This window comes from Notolabrus celidotus, chromosome 23 (assembly GCF_009762535.1).
Source record: "Notolabrus celidotus isolate fNotCel1 chromosome 23, fNotCel1.pri, whole genome shotgun sequence".
In the NCBI taxonomy this organism is placed as follows: Eukaryota; Metazoa; Chordata; class Actinopteri; order Labriformes; family Labridae; genus Notolabrus; species Notolabrus celidotus.
In genome coordinates, this window is record NC_048294.1 from 11,873,241 (window position 1) to 11,888,551 (window position 15,311).

General features: G+C 39.5%; 1 protein-coding gene across 3 annotated transcripts; it reads left to right on the forward strand.

Annotated features, from left to right (window-relative positions):
- The first annotated feature begins 1,249 nt into the window (after positions 1-1,249).
- capgb (capping protein (actin filament), gelsolin-like b) lies at positions 1,250-14,048 on the forward strand. 3 transcript variants are annotated; one of them, XM_034676625.1, is made up of 9 exons: positions 1,250-1,361; positions 7,127-7,320; positions 9,949-10,103; positions 10,419-10,577; positions 10,678-10,827; positions 12,016-12,099; positions 12,188-12,320; positions 13,307-13,398; positions 13,665-14,048. In XM_034676625.1, the coding sequence occupies exons 1-9, from the start codon at positions 1,294-1,296 to the stop codon at positions 13,728-13,730; spliced, it is 1,101 nt and encodes a 366-aa protein (XP_034532516.1). In that variant the 5' UTR covers positions 1,250-1,293; the 3' UTR covers positions 13,731-14,048. The 3 variants fall into 3 exon arrangements, with proteins under 3 accessions (XP_034532516.1, XP_034532518.1, XP_034532517.1); XM_034676627.1 differs by lacking the exon at positions 1,250-1,361 and adding an exon at positions 3,877-3,988; XM_034676626.1 differs by lacking the exon at positions 1,250-1,361 and adding an exon at positions 4,173-4,190.
- Positions 14,049-15,311: the final 1,263 nt, after the last annotated feature.

The following is a 15,311-nucleotide window of genomic DNA, read 5'->3' on the forward strand; positions in this document are numbered from 1 at the left end:
TCCTTGTGTTACTCATCGAAGTGTTTGGACCAGTTGCTGTGGTGAAGTTCACCGCCTGTGGAGACTTTGACCCTGGTTGTTGGAAAAGTTCAATCTGGAGAAGAAAACCTTGATTTTGGACACCACTTTTTTTAACTGACTTGGTGCCCTAGGCAAGATTTCAACTGGTGCCCCTTATATTGTAACCAACTCCACCAACAATCACATCATATACACTGAAAGACAACTGACACCCAGCTTTATGTTTTACAGGTTTCCTTTATTTTAAAAGAACATTAATAAAACAGTAATAACACTGATATTAGGCAGGAAAAAAATATACAATTTCAAAATACATAATGTAATAGTAGTCATTATATAACACAATAATTTTCACAGTACAGACACTTTAAACAAAGCAACAGTAATGTATTAAGTTATGATTGAAAATGCAGAAGCAAAATGCTCATGTAAGCCTTGCCTACATTTTCTATCTAATTAAGCTAACAGCTTCCAAAGTGTAAAGAAAACAACAACAAAACAAAAACAAGTAAATCATGAACACTTATAGACTTCAAAAACTGCTTTGGAAATTATCTTTTTAAAAACCAAAAGTGAATCACAAGCTTTTAAATGTTTACTTGCATCACTCTGCAATTTAACCCCAAATTATATTAGATAAAATAATATTATTTTTCCTATTTTCTTCAAATTTTCTTTCTCACTCATTTAGGGTGAAAGTGGCGCCCCGGATGTATGGCCGGCGCCCCTAGCATTTGCCTATACTGCCTATGCCAAGGGTCGGCCCTGATTTGATCCAATCAGATGGCTTTAATCTGATCAATTTAGGTTTGAACAATAGGGCCGGTCACATACATTAATCAGTATTGATAGTGTTGTTTGGTGAAGAGTTCATCCAGTAAAAGGTGGTATATTTTAAATACTGTACTGCTACTGTGAAAGCTTAGAGAAAAATTTCTTGAATGAAAAAAAATGCTATCACCTTTTTTGAATAAAGAGGCTACTACAAGTTTTAAGTCGTTTTAAAAATGTACTGTTGCATTCATTAAAAAAAGAGCCAGTCCTTTGAGGAAAAAGAAACAGTTCCTGTTTGCACTCCACTCTGTCTCCTGATTTCATCAAGTTTCCGCAGCTTTTTGCTTCTTTTGTGTTTGAGTCAGAGGGCCGGGCTAAGTCTGCACTACACACAGGCAGGAAATATCTTGTGTGTTTGTGTGTGTGTATGTGTGTGTGTGTGTGTGGTTGTGAAAGAGGGGGGGGAATTTGTGTGTTTAGGGACGTGTTTCTCCTTGCATGATTTCATCGCTGTCTGCTCTCTCTGCTCAGACGTGTTGTGTCCCATCGCTCTCTCACTCTCCAAGGTAAGTTTTGTGAACTTTTTTCTTTTTGCTTCACTCTCAAAGTTTAAATGTTTTCTACCTTTTTCTGACTTGTTCTCCTTTCTAAGTCTGTCACACTACCACTCTATCTATTGTTCCTCTATGACATTTCTCTCTCTGCTCACTCAGCACATTCCTGCTCCTGAAATCATTTGAGGAATCTCACATCAAGACAATGAGTCCTCAGTCTCTCTTTGTACGAGATGTGTCCATCTGAAATCCATCTTTTCATTCAAACTCTGCTCTCATGACGGCTCTTATTATCTGCACTAAACAAGGAAAAACCGCACCTTTAATTTCCTTTCCCCGTCTATCCCTGTTTCACTTCCTACGTATGATCCTGGTCTTATATGCTTCTCTTTCACAACTTCCTTAAAGTACGGGTGGGGTCGTAAAGCAGCACCAGCCTCAGATCTTATGACAAGGCTCAAAGAGGGAGCTTGATATGTGAGGAAAAAGTTTCTAACATCTTAAAAAAGCATAATTCAATCCTTATTTTGGATCATATGTACATGTTGAGGCTTCCTTGTTAGTCTGGTGCTCTCAGTTTCTCGCTGTCTATATCAGTCTGTCTTGATTTCAGCCTCCTTATCCCATTGTGCCAAACACACACACACACACACACACACACACACACACACACACACACACACACACACACACACACCCTCAGATGACAGATTGTTCTCAGATCTCTGTGCGCCGCCTGCATATTGTCTGCTCTCATATTTCTATCTGCTTATCATCACATGAATGACTGATGAAATCGGTGACCTGTGTAGGATATCTGTGACCTCCTGTCTCCACCTGAACCCCTCTGTCCACTCTCTCTCTCTCTCTCTCTCTCCTTCTTACATCTCTCTCCATGCCCAGGCCAAAAGGGCAAGTTTGTATTTTCTTTTACAGTTAAATGGTAAATGGACTTTATTTATATGTAGTGCTTTTACATCACATGTCACATTCATCCATTCACACACTGATGGCAGAGGCTGCATATTCAATACTAATCCTGCTGATGGCCAGGGGCGTAGCCATTAATTCCAAAGTAACGGGGACAAATTGTTAGGGGTTTTTAAAATTTTTGCGTAAAATTGTATTTTCATCTTGTTGTTTCAATTATCATTATTCTTTTTAAAAATGTTTTTTGTCTTAATTGATAGGACAGCTAAAGAGAAACAGGAAACATGGGGAGTAGAGAGCAGAGAGAGACATGCAGCAAAGCGTCATGTCCAAGGGCATCTCATTTCTTTGACTTTTAGCATCTAATACGTACTTCCCTGCATCGGGTTTATTTAAGCAGCTCAGACTTGTTAAAATCCACATTTTTGCCCTCATTTTCAGTTTCTCTGCTTTAAATGACCCAGCCTGATCACAGATTTGAATGATTTCATTATGTTTAAAGTCAGCTCTAACTCGTAAAACAGCTAGCTTTACTAGATGGAACGATAACTGAAGTTAAAGAGAAAATATCACGTTTATAAGGAGCAATGTATAGTTTAGCTCCTTGTGTGATGGTGGCCTTCAAGGAAAAGAAACTCCAAACGTCTATCAATACATATTGTTTGTGTAAAACAGCCACTGTCTTCCTCTTCCTCTTCCTCTTCCTCTTGGTCATAGACTGTTGCAGATGCAGAAGTGATTAAAGGATGAATTACTGAAGTTCTGGTGTCCGGTGGAGTGTATTGGGACTTTTTAGATCAGGGTGGCCCAGTCGGAGGGTCTGACCATAGACTGTATAGAATATGGACGTAGTATCAGTGACGTCACCCATCTGTTTCTGAAGCACTGTTTTGAGGCCAGTCGGCGGCGGCAGCACTATTGCTTCTGTCGAGCCAGTGTGACGTAAAGAGGAAGGCTTTGAGCCTCCTAGCTAACAGCTACAGTGTTCCCGTCTGTCAATCAAGTCAGCTGAGCCTCTCATTGGAAGACTGGTAATGTCAATATCTATAAAATTGCTGCGTTTGATAAAAATTCAGCCCCCTTCAGTGTGTGGTGATCGAGAAATGAGCTATCCAGACTACACTTGTCTTTTGTACCAGGCTGTAAACATGTTTATTTCTGCTGTGAAGGTCGACTTTTTTGAATTGGTGTGTATGTGGTTCCCGGTACTTTCGGTGCCAGCCTCAAGTGGATCCTTGATGAACTGCAGTTTTTAGCACTTCAGCATTGGACTCATATTTTTAGACCGGAGGTTGCCGCTTGGTGTAAAACAGCCACTGTCGGCCTCTGTGGGACCTGCTCTTTGTGTAGATAAAAAGGCTCATTATTAGTCAACAAAAACAAAACTATTTTATTATTCAAGTAATCATGCTAATTTAAAAGTAATGTCATATTCAATTTCCACTGAGTGTATTCAGCTAAATGCAGCTAACTAGACTACTAACACTGTACCTTTAAACTTTAACCTGTTACCGTCTGTGCAGAATGAGGTTATACAGGGACAGGTTAAAAGAGGAGGAAGGGCTCAAGTCTGGAGGAGAGGTGTACTGTAGTGAAGAGGAGTGGAAAGATGGAGGAGTCAGCAGCTTGCTCTTCCAGTAATTATCCACTTGGTGTTTAGCTTTAGCCAGAAACCAGGAACCCGACTCTACCCCCCCAACAGGCCGCAGGTAGGCTTTCATCACAGCAGCTCCAGTTACCTTCCACATATAAACTAACCAGGCCAGGTGAGCGCAAACACTCCTCCTCGCCAGACCTCTCGATCCCTTACAACCTCACACACATACACACACACACACACACACTTCAGTGGACACGCAATATGGAGCCGGAGTCAGACAGCATGCCCGAGGTACCAGAGGAGATCTTACAGTTAAGTTGATCGGGCCTTTTTTCCTCTGAGTCTTTACCTACTCTTAGAGCGGCTGTCCAAGCATTGTAACTTTAACCCTGGGGGCTCTACATGAGCCTCTTCAGGCCCTTTCTCTCTCTTCCCTTGCTCCCGTACATCATTTCCTCCTCTAACCTATCATTTCTGCTGTCTAATTGGTGGTTTTTATCACAGGATACAGGGAAGTTTGCTGCAAGGTATTGCATGTTACATCACCTTGTTTTCCTCTGCTTTATCATTATTGGCTGCTGTCTAGTGTCTCTTGTCTCCTGCTTACTCATACATTACAGTCTTTGAGTAAGTGCAGTAAAAAGCTTCAACTGTGTTATGATGATGTGTTATTTGCACTGTCAAATTTATCTGGGTGTTTAACGCTGCCAAAGTCACCAATCATAAAGCTGCACTGCAGCATTACTTGAGGCTGTTTTATGACCTGCCTTGAGATTTCAATTTATCTTGTTGTGAGATATGAAGAAGGAAAAAGGGCTGTGGCCAGGAGATGTACCAGTAACCACTGCAACAAGGACTAAAGCCTCTGAACGTTGAGTTTGTGCTTAAACCACAAAGCCAACCAGCATCCCAGAATATTGGTGTAACTATTTTACTATCAAGCAACAAAAAATAAACATTCAGGCTTCTCCCAGTTGCCAGAGCAATAGGGTCACTTACATTAAATATGTGAAGTCTGATATAATACACTTTTAATAGATGCACCCCTCAGGAAGTTTGTAATAGGGATAGACTGATTATCGAACCAGGCCGATTATCGGTGCCAATATTCTGCATTTTGACGCATATCGGCATCTGCCTGTTTTAAAAAAACAAACAGACAGTGGATTAGACATCAATTTAAAACTGGGTTATTTTGACTCATTGGCTCAACTGAAAGATTAACATTTCAGTTATATTGACATTTTGGAAAACTTTATTTACCGTAGAAAACTTTAGGGAGCTATTTATTTGTTTAAGTTTTCATTTAACTTAATAAGACATGCTGCTGAGCCTGGGAGCTCCCTACACTTTTTGTTAGAATTTTAAAACAAAGATGTCTATTGTCTAAGATAAAAAAAAACTTTAACATGTTGCAAATCTGAAAAACTGTTTAATAAACGTATGCTTAAAGGCACTTAAACTTTGTTAAGTGTTGGAGTTTGTATTATTCAAAATTTTGATGACAATATTTTCCCTTTTACTGCAAATGAATATCGGCTTCAAATATCGGTTATTGGCCTCCTTGACTACTAATCTGTATCGGCCCTGAAAATAACATATCCGTCTATCTCTAGTTTGTAATGCTCAGTTTGCATAATGTAGAACTGAGTAAGGGCCTGTGTCCACTAACAGCAATTTCAGAGCGCTTCCCACTAGCACTTAATGTTGCTAGATTACAAAAGTTGCCCTGTGGCCCTTCCACTTCACTTAGTTGTGACTTTTAAGTATGCTTTAAAACACTGTGTGTGGTTCATATTTGCTTTCATTCAATGGTATTTAACGAAGTTTACATAAAAACAATTAATAACACGCTCTCCTAAATGAGAAATTACATTACAACTAGGCTCCGTTTGAACTTACACCCAGTTGGTGCAACAGGCTGCAGGAAATTGTACCTTTGAAAAAATGAGAGAGGTTAGCTTCTCCTCCGTACTGACCTCCACCAATGTTGTTGTCAGAGTTATTACCAGAGCTTGCTGCCAAATCTTGGTTTTGATTGGTCAGTGATAGAGCGATGACACTGATAAGTGCAGCTGTGTTATAAAAGTTGAACTATTTTCAACTGTAAGTTCTGCGACAAAAAGCTTATGATGAAAACGTTTCGCACTTATGATGCTGAGCGCGGAAAAGGCTGAAGTGCATTGGTTTTGAATAAAAGGGACTGCCAGTGTAAGAAAACGCTGTAAGTGGAGACAGGCCCTTTCTGTTTACATTACTCTGTGATTCTAGAAAAATGAAGTGAATCTTGTTCGTAATTGCGGCTCGTCCAGTATAATAAACTAAATAGGCAACATTTCATCTTTCTTGACAAATATACCATCTTGCCATTTCTCATTTGTGTTGTTCTGCATATAATTTATTTTATTGTATACTTTTTATGGATGATAATGGTGACAAATTGTCAACTGTGTGACAGCGAGAGAAAAGAGGTAGATTAAGGTAGCAATAACTCTTCTCTGTGAACCAAACTCTCTCTATCACACAAAAATAAACTCAGCATAGCATCAGATGACAGGAAGGTGTGGTTGGGTTATGCACTTGTTTCAATCTCTAAAACCATCCTCTCAGTCTTCTTCCTGTTTGACAGGATGTAAAAACTATATGACAGAGAGAGTTGTACAAGAGATGAACATGACTAAAACTGGCTTGTCCTCACCTGTGACATGATCCAGCTTGCTTGTAGCCACGCCTGGGTCTGTGCAGCAACACTGGTGTTGTGTCAGTGTGGCCTGCTTGGTGTTGTGTTGCATAAAAGTGATGTCGTTCGGCAGCAACACAACCCTTCATTTTGTGTAAAGGCTAAGTGTAATCGTGCTCTTCACACTAACCACACCTTCACCACTCATCTGAGACTGGTTTTGTCTTTACAGTTTGATTCATTTTTCTCAACGTACATACCAAAATTATACTTTTACAGAGGCTATTGAAGTCTAAAAGTTGGATCATTGTCATCTGATCGTGACAAGTTGTGTGCATCATTTGTCAACATCTACCTTTAGGGTTAGCCTTCTGCTTTTACTTCTCCTTACTTAAACAAAACTGGTCATCTATCCCACATCGAGACAGTGACACATCTGCACATATTTACACTTCCTGTTTCAGCCATCATCTTCTCCCTCTGTGGCAGAGGTTTCAGCAAAGTCTGTCTACTCCTCCTACTCTGTGCTTGTCTCACTTCTCCTTTCTTTTTCTTTTCTCCCATCAGTATGCTCCCCTTCCAAGCAGCTCCGGGTCAGTTTGGTCCCGAGGTCCGAGAACTGGGCCTCCGAGTGTGGAGGGTGGAGAAGCTGAAGGCGGTGCCGTTGGATTCCTCTGAAGTGGGAGCATTTTATAACGGGGACTCATACCTGGTGCTGGACAACAAGGGTCCAGGACAAGTCCACATTTGCATGTGGTTAGGTAAGCGACGAGAGAAACATGTGGGGGTCGGCAATAAACCATAGGGTCCCTTTTTAAAGTCAAACTGAGTCTAAAGAAGAGAGCAGTTTCATAAAATGTTGGGCAGCACATACACTGTGGGATTTTTAGGAGCTGTGCAAGCTGTCTTTCTTCACCCACTCAACATGCTTCAAGTGTGCCTAAGAGAAGGTGACAGCAGGTGCATTTCGACCAAGAGTTCCGGGGTCTTTTGGCCCCCAGAACTACTTTTCCCCGGAACTAAAAGGTTCCTGTACCCCCATTGTTGTCTGCGTTTTGACCACTGGCTGAAGTCCAGGGTAGATTCTACTAATCAGGCCAGTGACGTATGGAGAAAAAGAATTATATTAAATAATATTTTGAAATCTTAATAAAAAACTAAACTAGTATGCATTCCCAGGAACTCCCTCTGTGTTTCAACAACTGTGTTAACTCCACAAACACTGTTATGTTCAACTGAAAGTCCCAGGACCTTTGAAAACTACTACCCCCCAAGCAGAGGCTTTTCGGGGGGAGATGATCTACCCCTGAACTAAATTTAGACCCTGGTTCCTCCGGTTGAAACGCACGTAGTTCCGGGGTAAAGTTCCTGAGCTCGAAAAAGGCCTAGTATCTCATTTGGTTAATCAGTAAAGTCAAAACAAGGTGAAAAGGAAGCTGAACAAAACAATAACTGCACTCAAAACTGAATTTAAAAAAAAAGGTTGTATGAAAAATGGACGGCACAGCAGCTCCTCCAAAGTGAAACCAAAACTTTTAGAGCCCCTACTGGTGACTGGCGGGTATAGGTAATAAAGCTTCTCCATTACAACAGATGAAACATGAGTCAAACTAGAACATTCAAATATATGTAGGGTTATTGGTGTTAATGTTCATTTTTCAGGGACATTTACTTTAAATTAGTTATAAGTTACTAAAAGGCGTGGACATGACGTCATGATTGATTCACATCCCCCTTTACTTAACGCACAAGTAGAGTAGGGAGAGTTCTGCTGTAGACTGTACCAAAGTGAGTGATCTTTGAGATCTGTGTTTCTGCACTCGCCTCGGCTCCAGAACACACCAACAGCACAATATGTCAGCGCCCATCAAGGAAGTATTTGGCTTCACTTCTTTGGTGGGGAGATGAAGGCACGCTGTCCATATTTATATACAATGAATGGCTTCTAATTTTTTCACCTGATGTTTGTGACCTGCTGTTACTGTTACAGCCTATCCAGTCCAGTCTTGCATCTTGGCTGTTGCTATATTTGTTTTTTGGGGACCAGAAGTGACCATATTTGGACAAAACTGGCATGCATCATTATGTTTCAAATGTCAAATGTGTTGATTTTGTTGCACTTCACCAGAGCCACAAGATGGCGACTAAATAAAAGTTTGTCATCGGTGCAGAAACAGAAATAACCTCTTTTTCATCTGGTTACTTTAAAAACATCTTAAAAAGGTGCCATTAAAAATGACTGTGTCAGGACACACAAGTTGCTTTCTGCTAATTGGTTATGGATAAAGTAAACTCCAACACTACAAAGGATGCACTCCAACCTAAAAGCCAATCACCCCTCCCACTAATGATGTTGAGGACACATGAGACATCGTGCTGACCTGCTGCATCATTGTTCAGAGAGCACGACTGGGCAGAGAGGAATGGAGGGACGAGCAGAGGGAGAGAGGAGTCCCGAGGGAAACTGGGATGGTTTTTGAGCGAGGCTCATTAAAAATACAGGAGGACTGTTACAGTACTCAAATGTGGCTGTTGTTTCCAGCATGTGTCCGGCTCTTAGGTAACACTAAGCTGATTGTCACAGCCCGGAGAGGGCTCTCTGTGCTCAGGCATGCAACACCCTGAGGCCTCGCTCCATCCTCCACCTGTTTACTATAGGTCATCAGTGTTTGCTGTTGTTTCAATGACCCATGACTTGGGAACCACATCAACTATTTGATGGGCGGGGGCAAGATTTTTTAAAAAGAGCAACAGGGTGGAGGAAGGTATAATGCATTCATACTGTCACAGCTCTAAACCCTGGATAGGATTCAAATAACTTTATCATGTGACTTTGATTCAAAGTGAACTGTGCTTGTGTAATAAAAGCACTTTGATATTTTGCCAAAAGAGAACTTGGTATGATTCAATACGATGCAATACGTGCTGCACTGCCCAAAATAACGCTATCAAAATCAACATATCGTATTTGATAGATAGATAAATAGATAGATAGATAGATAGATAGATAGATAGATAGACAGATAGATAGATAGATAGATAGATAGATAGATAGATAGATAGATAGATAGATAGATAGATCTTTGTCTTTAATAAAGAGATTTGTTGTCACCGTCTGTACAAAGAATACATGTATAAAACACAAATAAACAATAAACATCCACCCAGCCTCACAACAATGGTGCACATCATCCCACATATATACACACCGGACACATATGTACACACGGGATACATTACATGGGCATTTTGTTTAGCAGTGCTATAGCCGACGGGACAAAGCTTCTGCCAAACCGGGCTTGCCTACATTTGATCCCACAAAATTCAGACAGTTTAAGTATCTGCTAAGTTTCTCTCCCTGTCATTTATTTTCCCTCTCTGTGTTGTAGGTGAGAAGTCATCCAGGGATGAACAGGTGGCGTGCGCCATGCTGGCCACACAGCTGGACAACTTTTTAGGCGGTGAGCCGATTCAGCACCGAGAGGTTCAGGGCTATGAGTCCCCGGAGTTCATGACTCTGTTCCCAAGAGGGGTCAGCTACAAGGTGAGGAGGGGGCACGCCTGATTGTGCATGGGGAAAAAATAATGACTAATCTCTGGGGAAAAGCAAGACTATATTTGTTGTCTTGCACTTTGATTTATAATGTGCTGAATGCTACATAAACATGTTATCTACTCCTTTTTAATCCCTGGATAAACCGCCTCTGTGTCTTTACAGCACCCTGGATGTTATTGATTCCGTGACTTGCACAGATGCCAAGTTGAGCTTGTTAAAACAAACCAGGAAGTTAAATCTGAAACCTCTGTAACAATCAACAAACATAAAACAGTGAAAATAAAAACTGCCATGTGCTTTCAGGAGGGTGGAGTGGACTCGGGCTTCAGGAGGCCTCAGGGCTCCGGTACAGTTCAAAGGCTGTATCAGGTCAAAGGCAAACGCAACATCCGTGCCAAGGAGGTGGAGCTTTCCTGGAGCAGCTTCAACAAAGGAGACTGCTTCATCCTCGACCTGGGGGAGGTGAGCACGTGAAATGTGAATCCAAAACAACCTGAGACTTTCTTGTGCTTTGAGATGGGCGCAGCACTTTGATCGTTGCTGTGATTTCTTTGCCCTGCAGATTATTGTGTCATGGAGCGGGTCGCAGGCCAACATCTTTGAGAAGCAGAAAGTGCGTGAGATTGCTTCACTGATTCGTGACACGGACAGACACGGGAAAGCCAAAGTGGTGGACACGAGCGAGGGGGAGGAGCCAGAGGAGATGCTGAAGGTAAACACACGCTTGTAGGAATGTCGTTATGAGGTTTAAGTAAAACAGGTTTATCTGCAGTAAGATGGATTTAGAAGAATAGATTTTATAAATAGAAAACATGATCAGGGAGCGCTGGATTTCTCAGTCAGTAGAGCATCAAATATGGCGAAAACAAAAACAAAACTATCTTTAAAATTAAAAGGATATGCATACATATGTGTGTATGTGCATGAATGTATGTGTATGTGTATATCTATATATATCTGTATACTTATTTTATTCTTTTGGGTTATCTATATATGAATTTATGTATTTTTAAATTTGAGTTTCAATTATCTTTTCCATTTTTTTTTTTAAATTATTATTTTTTTACTTTTTTATTAGACTCAGCCAACATCACAAAACAACAATGCAGCCATCAGACTCAGAGACAAAAAGAAACAAACAAGATTTTTTAAAACATCTAGTCCATAGTCAAAAAGTAATGATCCTTGAATAAATAAATAGATAGTACACAATTAAAAATGAGTAAATACAAACATACAAAATAATGATAATATTAAGATTGTAATGATTTACACAAAAATGAAAAAATGTAATAATAATAATAATAATAATAATAATAATAATAACAACAATTTAAATAATTGTATAAATAGTAATTAGGTTAATAATAACAACAATATATATAAAAAACAAATTTCTATTTATTCTTAAATTATTATTACTATTATCTTTTTCTTCCTTTTCCTTTTCTTTCTATTTTATATTTCTATATAATTTACTTTCCAATTTTATATGGGTGGGGGGTCACAACATTTCAAACAAAATGTTGTGTCAAAAAGGTTCGAACTTGTAAGAAATGTATATCATGTATATATAATATTGACACAATAAAGTATAAAAATAAATAAATAAATAAATAAATAAATTAAAAGGAAACTCAATCAAGGAAATTGCATTCATTTTTAAGAAACGCTCTTTCTTGTTAATGAGCTGATCAAAAAATGGAAATCAACATCAGGACTGAAACATAGGATAAGATGCATGTGAATCCCCATTTATGACATATTAATGAGCAACCTTTGGAAAGGCTGAATGGATATTGTTAACTTTGGACTGATCCAGGCTAGCTAGTTTCCACTTGTTGACATTAAGCAAAGCTATGCTAAGTTATTAATTCCTGATCTTTGTATCTGTGAGCAGGTCCTGGGTCAGATGCCCGAGCTGGCTGAGAGCACAGAGGAGGACACCAAAGCAGACGCATCAAACTCTGCCTCCCTTTTCAAGGTGGATTCATCTACAGAGCCTTAACAACTGCTCCATTAGAACAAACTCCATGAACATTAAAGAATGAAACACCTGTTTACATCCACAGGTGTCTGATGCAACAGGATCCATGACGATAACCAAAGTGTCGGAGAAGAGCCCGTTCGCCAAAGAGCTGCTGGTACGAGGCGACTGCTTTATTCTGGACAACGGAGCCAATGGGAAGATCTTTGTCTGGAAAGGTGGGAGAATACTATGTGACCTTGAAACAGCACACTGTAACGCCTGAAATTCATACTGAAGAAGGTTAATAATAATAATAATAATAATAATAATAACTTTATTTATATAGCGCTTTTCAAATCAAATTACAAAGCACTTTACAAACAATTTAAAAAGCAGAAGGCTTAAGGTAGGCAGTAAGGTTAAGGTTATGATTAGGGTTAGTGTTAGGGTTAGGGTTACTGTTAGGGTTAGGGTTAGGAGTAGGTAAGGTTATGATTAGGGTTATGAATAGGTTTGGGGTTATCATTAGAGTTAGGGTTACTGTTAGGGTTAGGGTTAAGATTTGGGATTAGGGTTAGGGTTACTGTTAGGGTTATGATTGGGGTTAGGGTTATGATTAGGGTTAGTGTAACTGTTAGGGTTAGGGTTACTGTTAGGAGTAGGTAAGGTTATGATTAGGGTTAGGATTAAGGTTAGGGTTTAAGGTTAGGATTAGGGTTAAGATTTGGGATTAGGTTCAGGGTTTATGGTTAGGGTTAGTGTTATGATTAGGGTTATGATTAGGGTTAGGGTTAGGGTTATGATTGTTCAATCAATCAATCAATCTTTATTTGTATATCGCCAAGTCACAGCAAACATTATCTCAAGATGAAGAAGCTTTTATGTTTGTTTGGGGGGTGAGACAGGATCCCAGTTTGTCAGTGTGTCATTTCCCCCAGCAGTCTAAGCCTATAGCAGCATAAATAAGAGCTGTCAAAGCCTGATCCAGCTCTAAGCTTTATCAAAAAGGAAAGTTTGAAGCCTACTCTTAAAAGTAGAGAGGGTGTCTGCCTCCTGGACCCTGACTGGTAGATGATTCAAAAGGAGAAGGGCCTGATAACTGAAGGGGGTAATATGGCACTATGAGCTCTTTAAGATATAAAGGTTCGTGACCATTAAGAGCTTTGTAGGTCAGTTCCTCCTGAAGTATTGATATTAATGTGATTGATTCGTCAACTTTCAGGTAACGGAGCAAACGCTGAGGAGAAGCAGGTGGCACTACAGATGGCAGATAACTTTATCGACCAAATGCAGTACAACAGGATGAAAACTCAGGTACTAACCACGGCTCTTACTTCAAATCTTAAAGCCTCACACACACACACACACACACACACACACACACACACACACACACACACACACACACACACACACACACACACACACACACACACACACACACTCACACAGTTAATATAATGATCTTTCAGTAAGTCACCTGCTCAGGTTCCAGCACCTTTACAGCAGCCTGTAAAAGAATGTCATTATGACTTCCCGGTAACTTCTGTGTTCAGCAGTAAAATGTGTTTGTGCTGCAGGTGGAGATTCTGCCGCAGGGGAAGGAGACGATCATCTTCAAGCAGTTTTTCAAGAACTGGAACTAAACCTTTTACAGGGTCATTTGACAAATTCTGCACTGGATGAGAAGCTGAATATCTGACAAACAGACTGCTTCTGATTATAAATTCATTTTTTATATGCATCGACTTGTATGTACATATTTGTAAGGTACTGATAGAAGCTTGTTTTGGACTTGGTAGAATCAGAGGTGTTACTTTTCTATACAAACACAGTGTGTATTATTGAGATATTACAGATATAAAGAGCTAAAAAAAAACCTCATTGGTAAAAAAGTTTGGGTTTCTTTTTTTACATTTGTTTCAGTGTCACAGATTTGCCTGCATTAAAAAATAAACCTGAAATTGCTTCTTATGGAGGACTTTCTTTGACTCTTTTTTTCCTCGCTGCACACGTCAACATGTGAGAGATGAAGCATGCCGAGACTTTCAGCCACGCCTCAGCTTTTTGCATAACATTGTTTAGGGCTATGCTCTCTCTGTTGCCAAGGCTATATGAATATTACCTCACACATGGATTAAGTGTGATAAGAATCGCACTCTGCTGTTATCAGCGGAGGAATTGAGGTGGAGCATGTGTGAGATTTGGATTTACTTTATCACTGCTCTTATGTAAACGTTTGCTATACTCCTGTTACATTTATACACATATTGTAAACAACTGGGAGAGGCCTCTTGTGCCCTTATACCCATGATTATATAATAATTCTTCAATAATAATACAGAGACTAAACTTAATCAAAGGGTCAATGATGCACTGTGGGGATGTGATGTACGCAGGCAAAAGAAGTCCAATGTCCATGCAAAAGTTCAGCGGTTTCCAATGGTTTATTTTGATGGCAAGCAAGCAAACAAAAGGAACAAAGAAAATCACGGCTCCTGCTGCCTCTCTTGTGCTGGCAAAAAACCATAGGCCCACTCAGGTGCATGCTGGCCTTCTGCCACCTACCTTCCTAAATAACCTTAGGTGCTCACAGTTCCTAATTACCAAACAAACAAAAGAAATACTAAATATACAAAAAATCTAAATATACTGAACAAATGACTAGAAAAAAGTATCCCCAAAATCTAACTTAAATTACCTATAAAAAGAAAGGTTTGGATAAATCTAACAACTAATTCTACATATTAATTCTAAAATAAATAAACAACTAAATACAAAAAATAAACAGATAGATCCAATACAGGGTAAATGTTAAAGTGTGTAGTGTATTTTTCACCATCATAAAAACTATTACTCTTTATGTTTTGAAAGCATGAATTTTACTTCAACAGCAGTATTTAACACTAAAATGAATTCATTGTATGTGTCAACTCAAGATATAATAGTTGCTCAATCTACATATAGGAGTGAAAAGGGGTGGCATGGTCTCTGCTGATATCTGATTGGCCACCCCTGTTACCACCCTATAATAATGACATTTGATTGGCTGTATCGTCTATGCTTCATGTTATAATCAACTAACTTTCAAATGAAGCATAGACGATTTAAATGTTGCCCAAAAAAGAAAGAAAATGACAGTGTTAAAAAAAACAAGCAATTGTTCAGCTCGGACTGTAAAGAACATGAATATAGTCTCAGTGACATCAACTATTTGTTTCTGAAGA

Excerpts from the sequence above, each read along its gene's own strand:
- capgb (XM_034676625.1), top strand. The coding sequence starts at position 1,294 with ATGATTTCATCGCTGTCTGCTCTCTCTGCTCAGACGTGTTGTGTCCCA. Across the intron at positions 1,362-7,126 it reads TCGCTCTCTCACTCTCCAAG|TATGCTCCCCTTCCAAGCAG; the intron begins GTAAGTTTTGTG and ends TTCTCCCATCAG. Across the intron at positions 12,321-13,306 it reads GAAGATCTTTGTCTGGAAAG|GTAACGGAGCAAACGCTGAG; the intron begins GTGGGAGAATAC and ends GTCAACTTTCAG.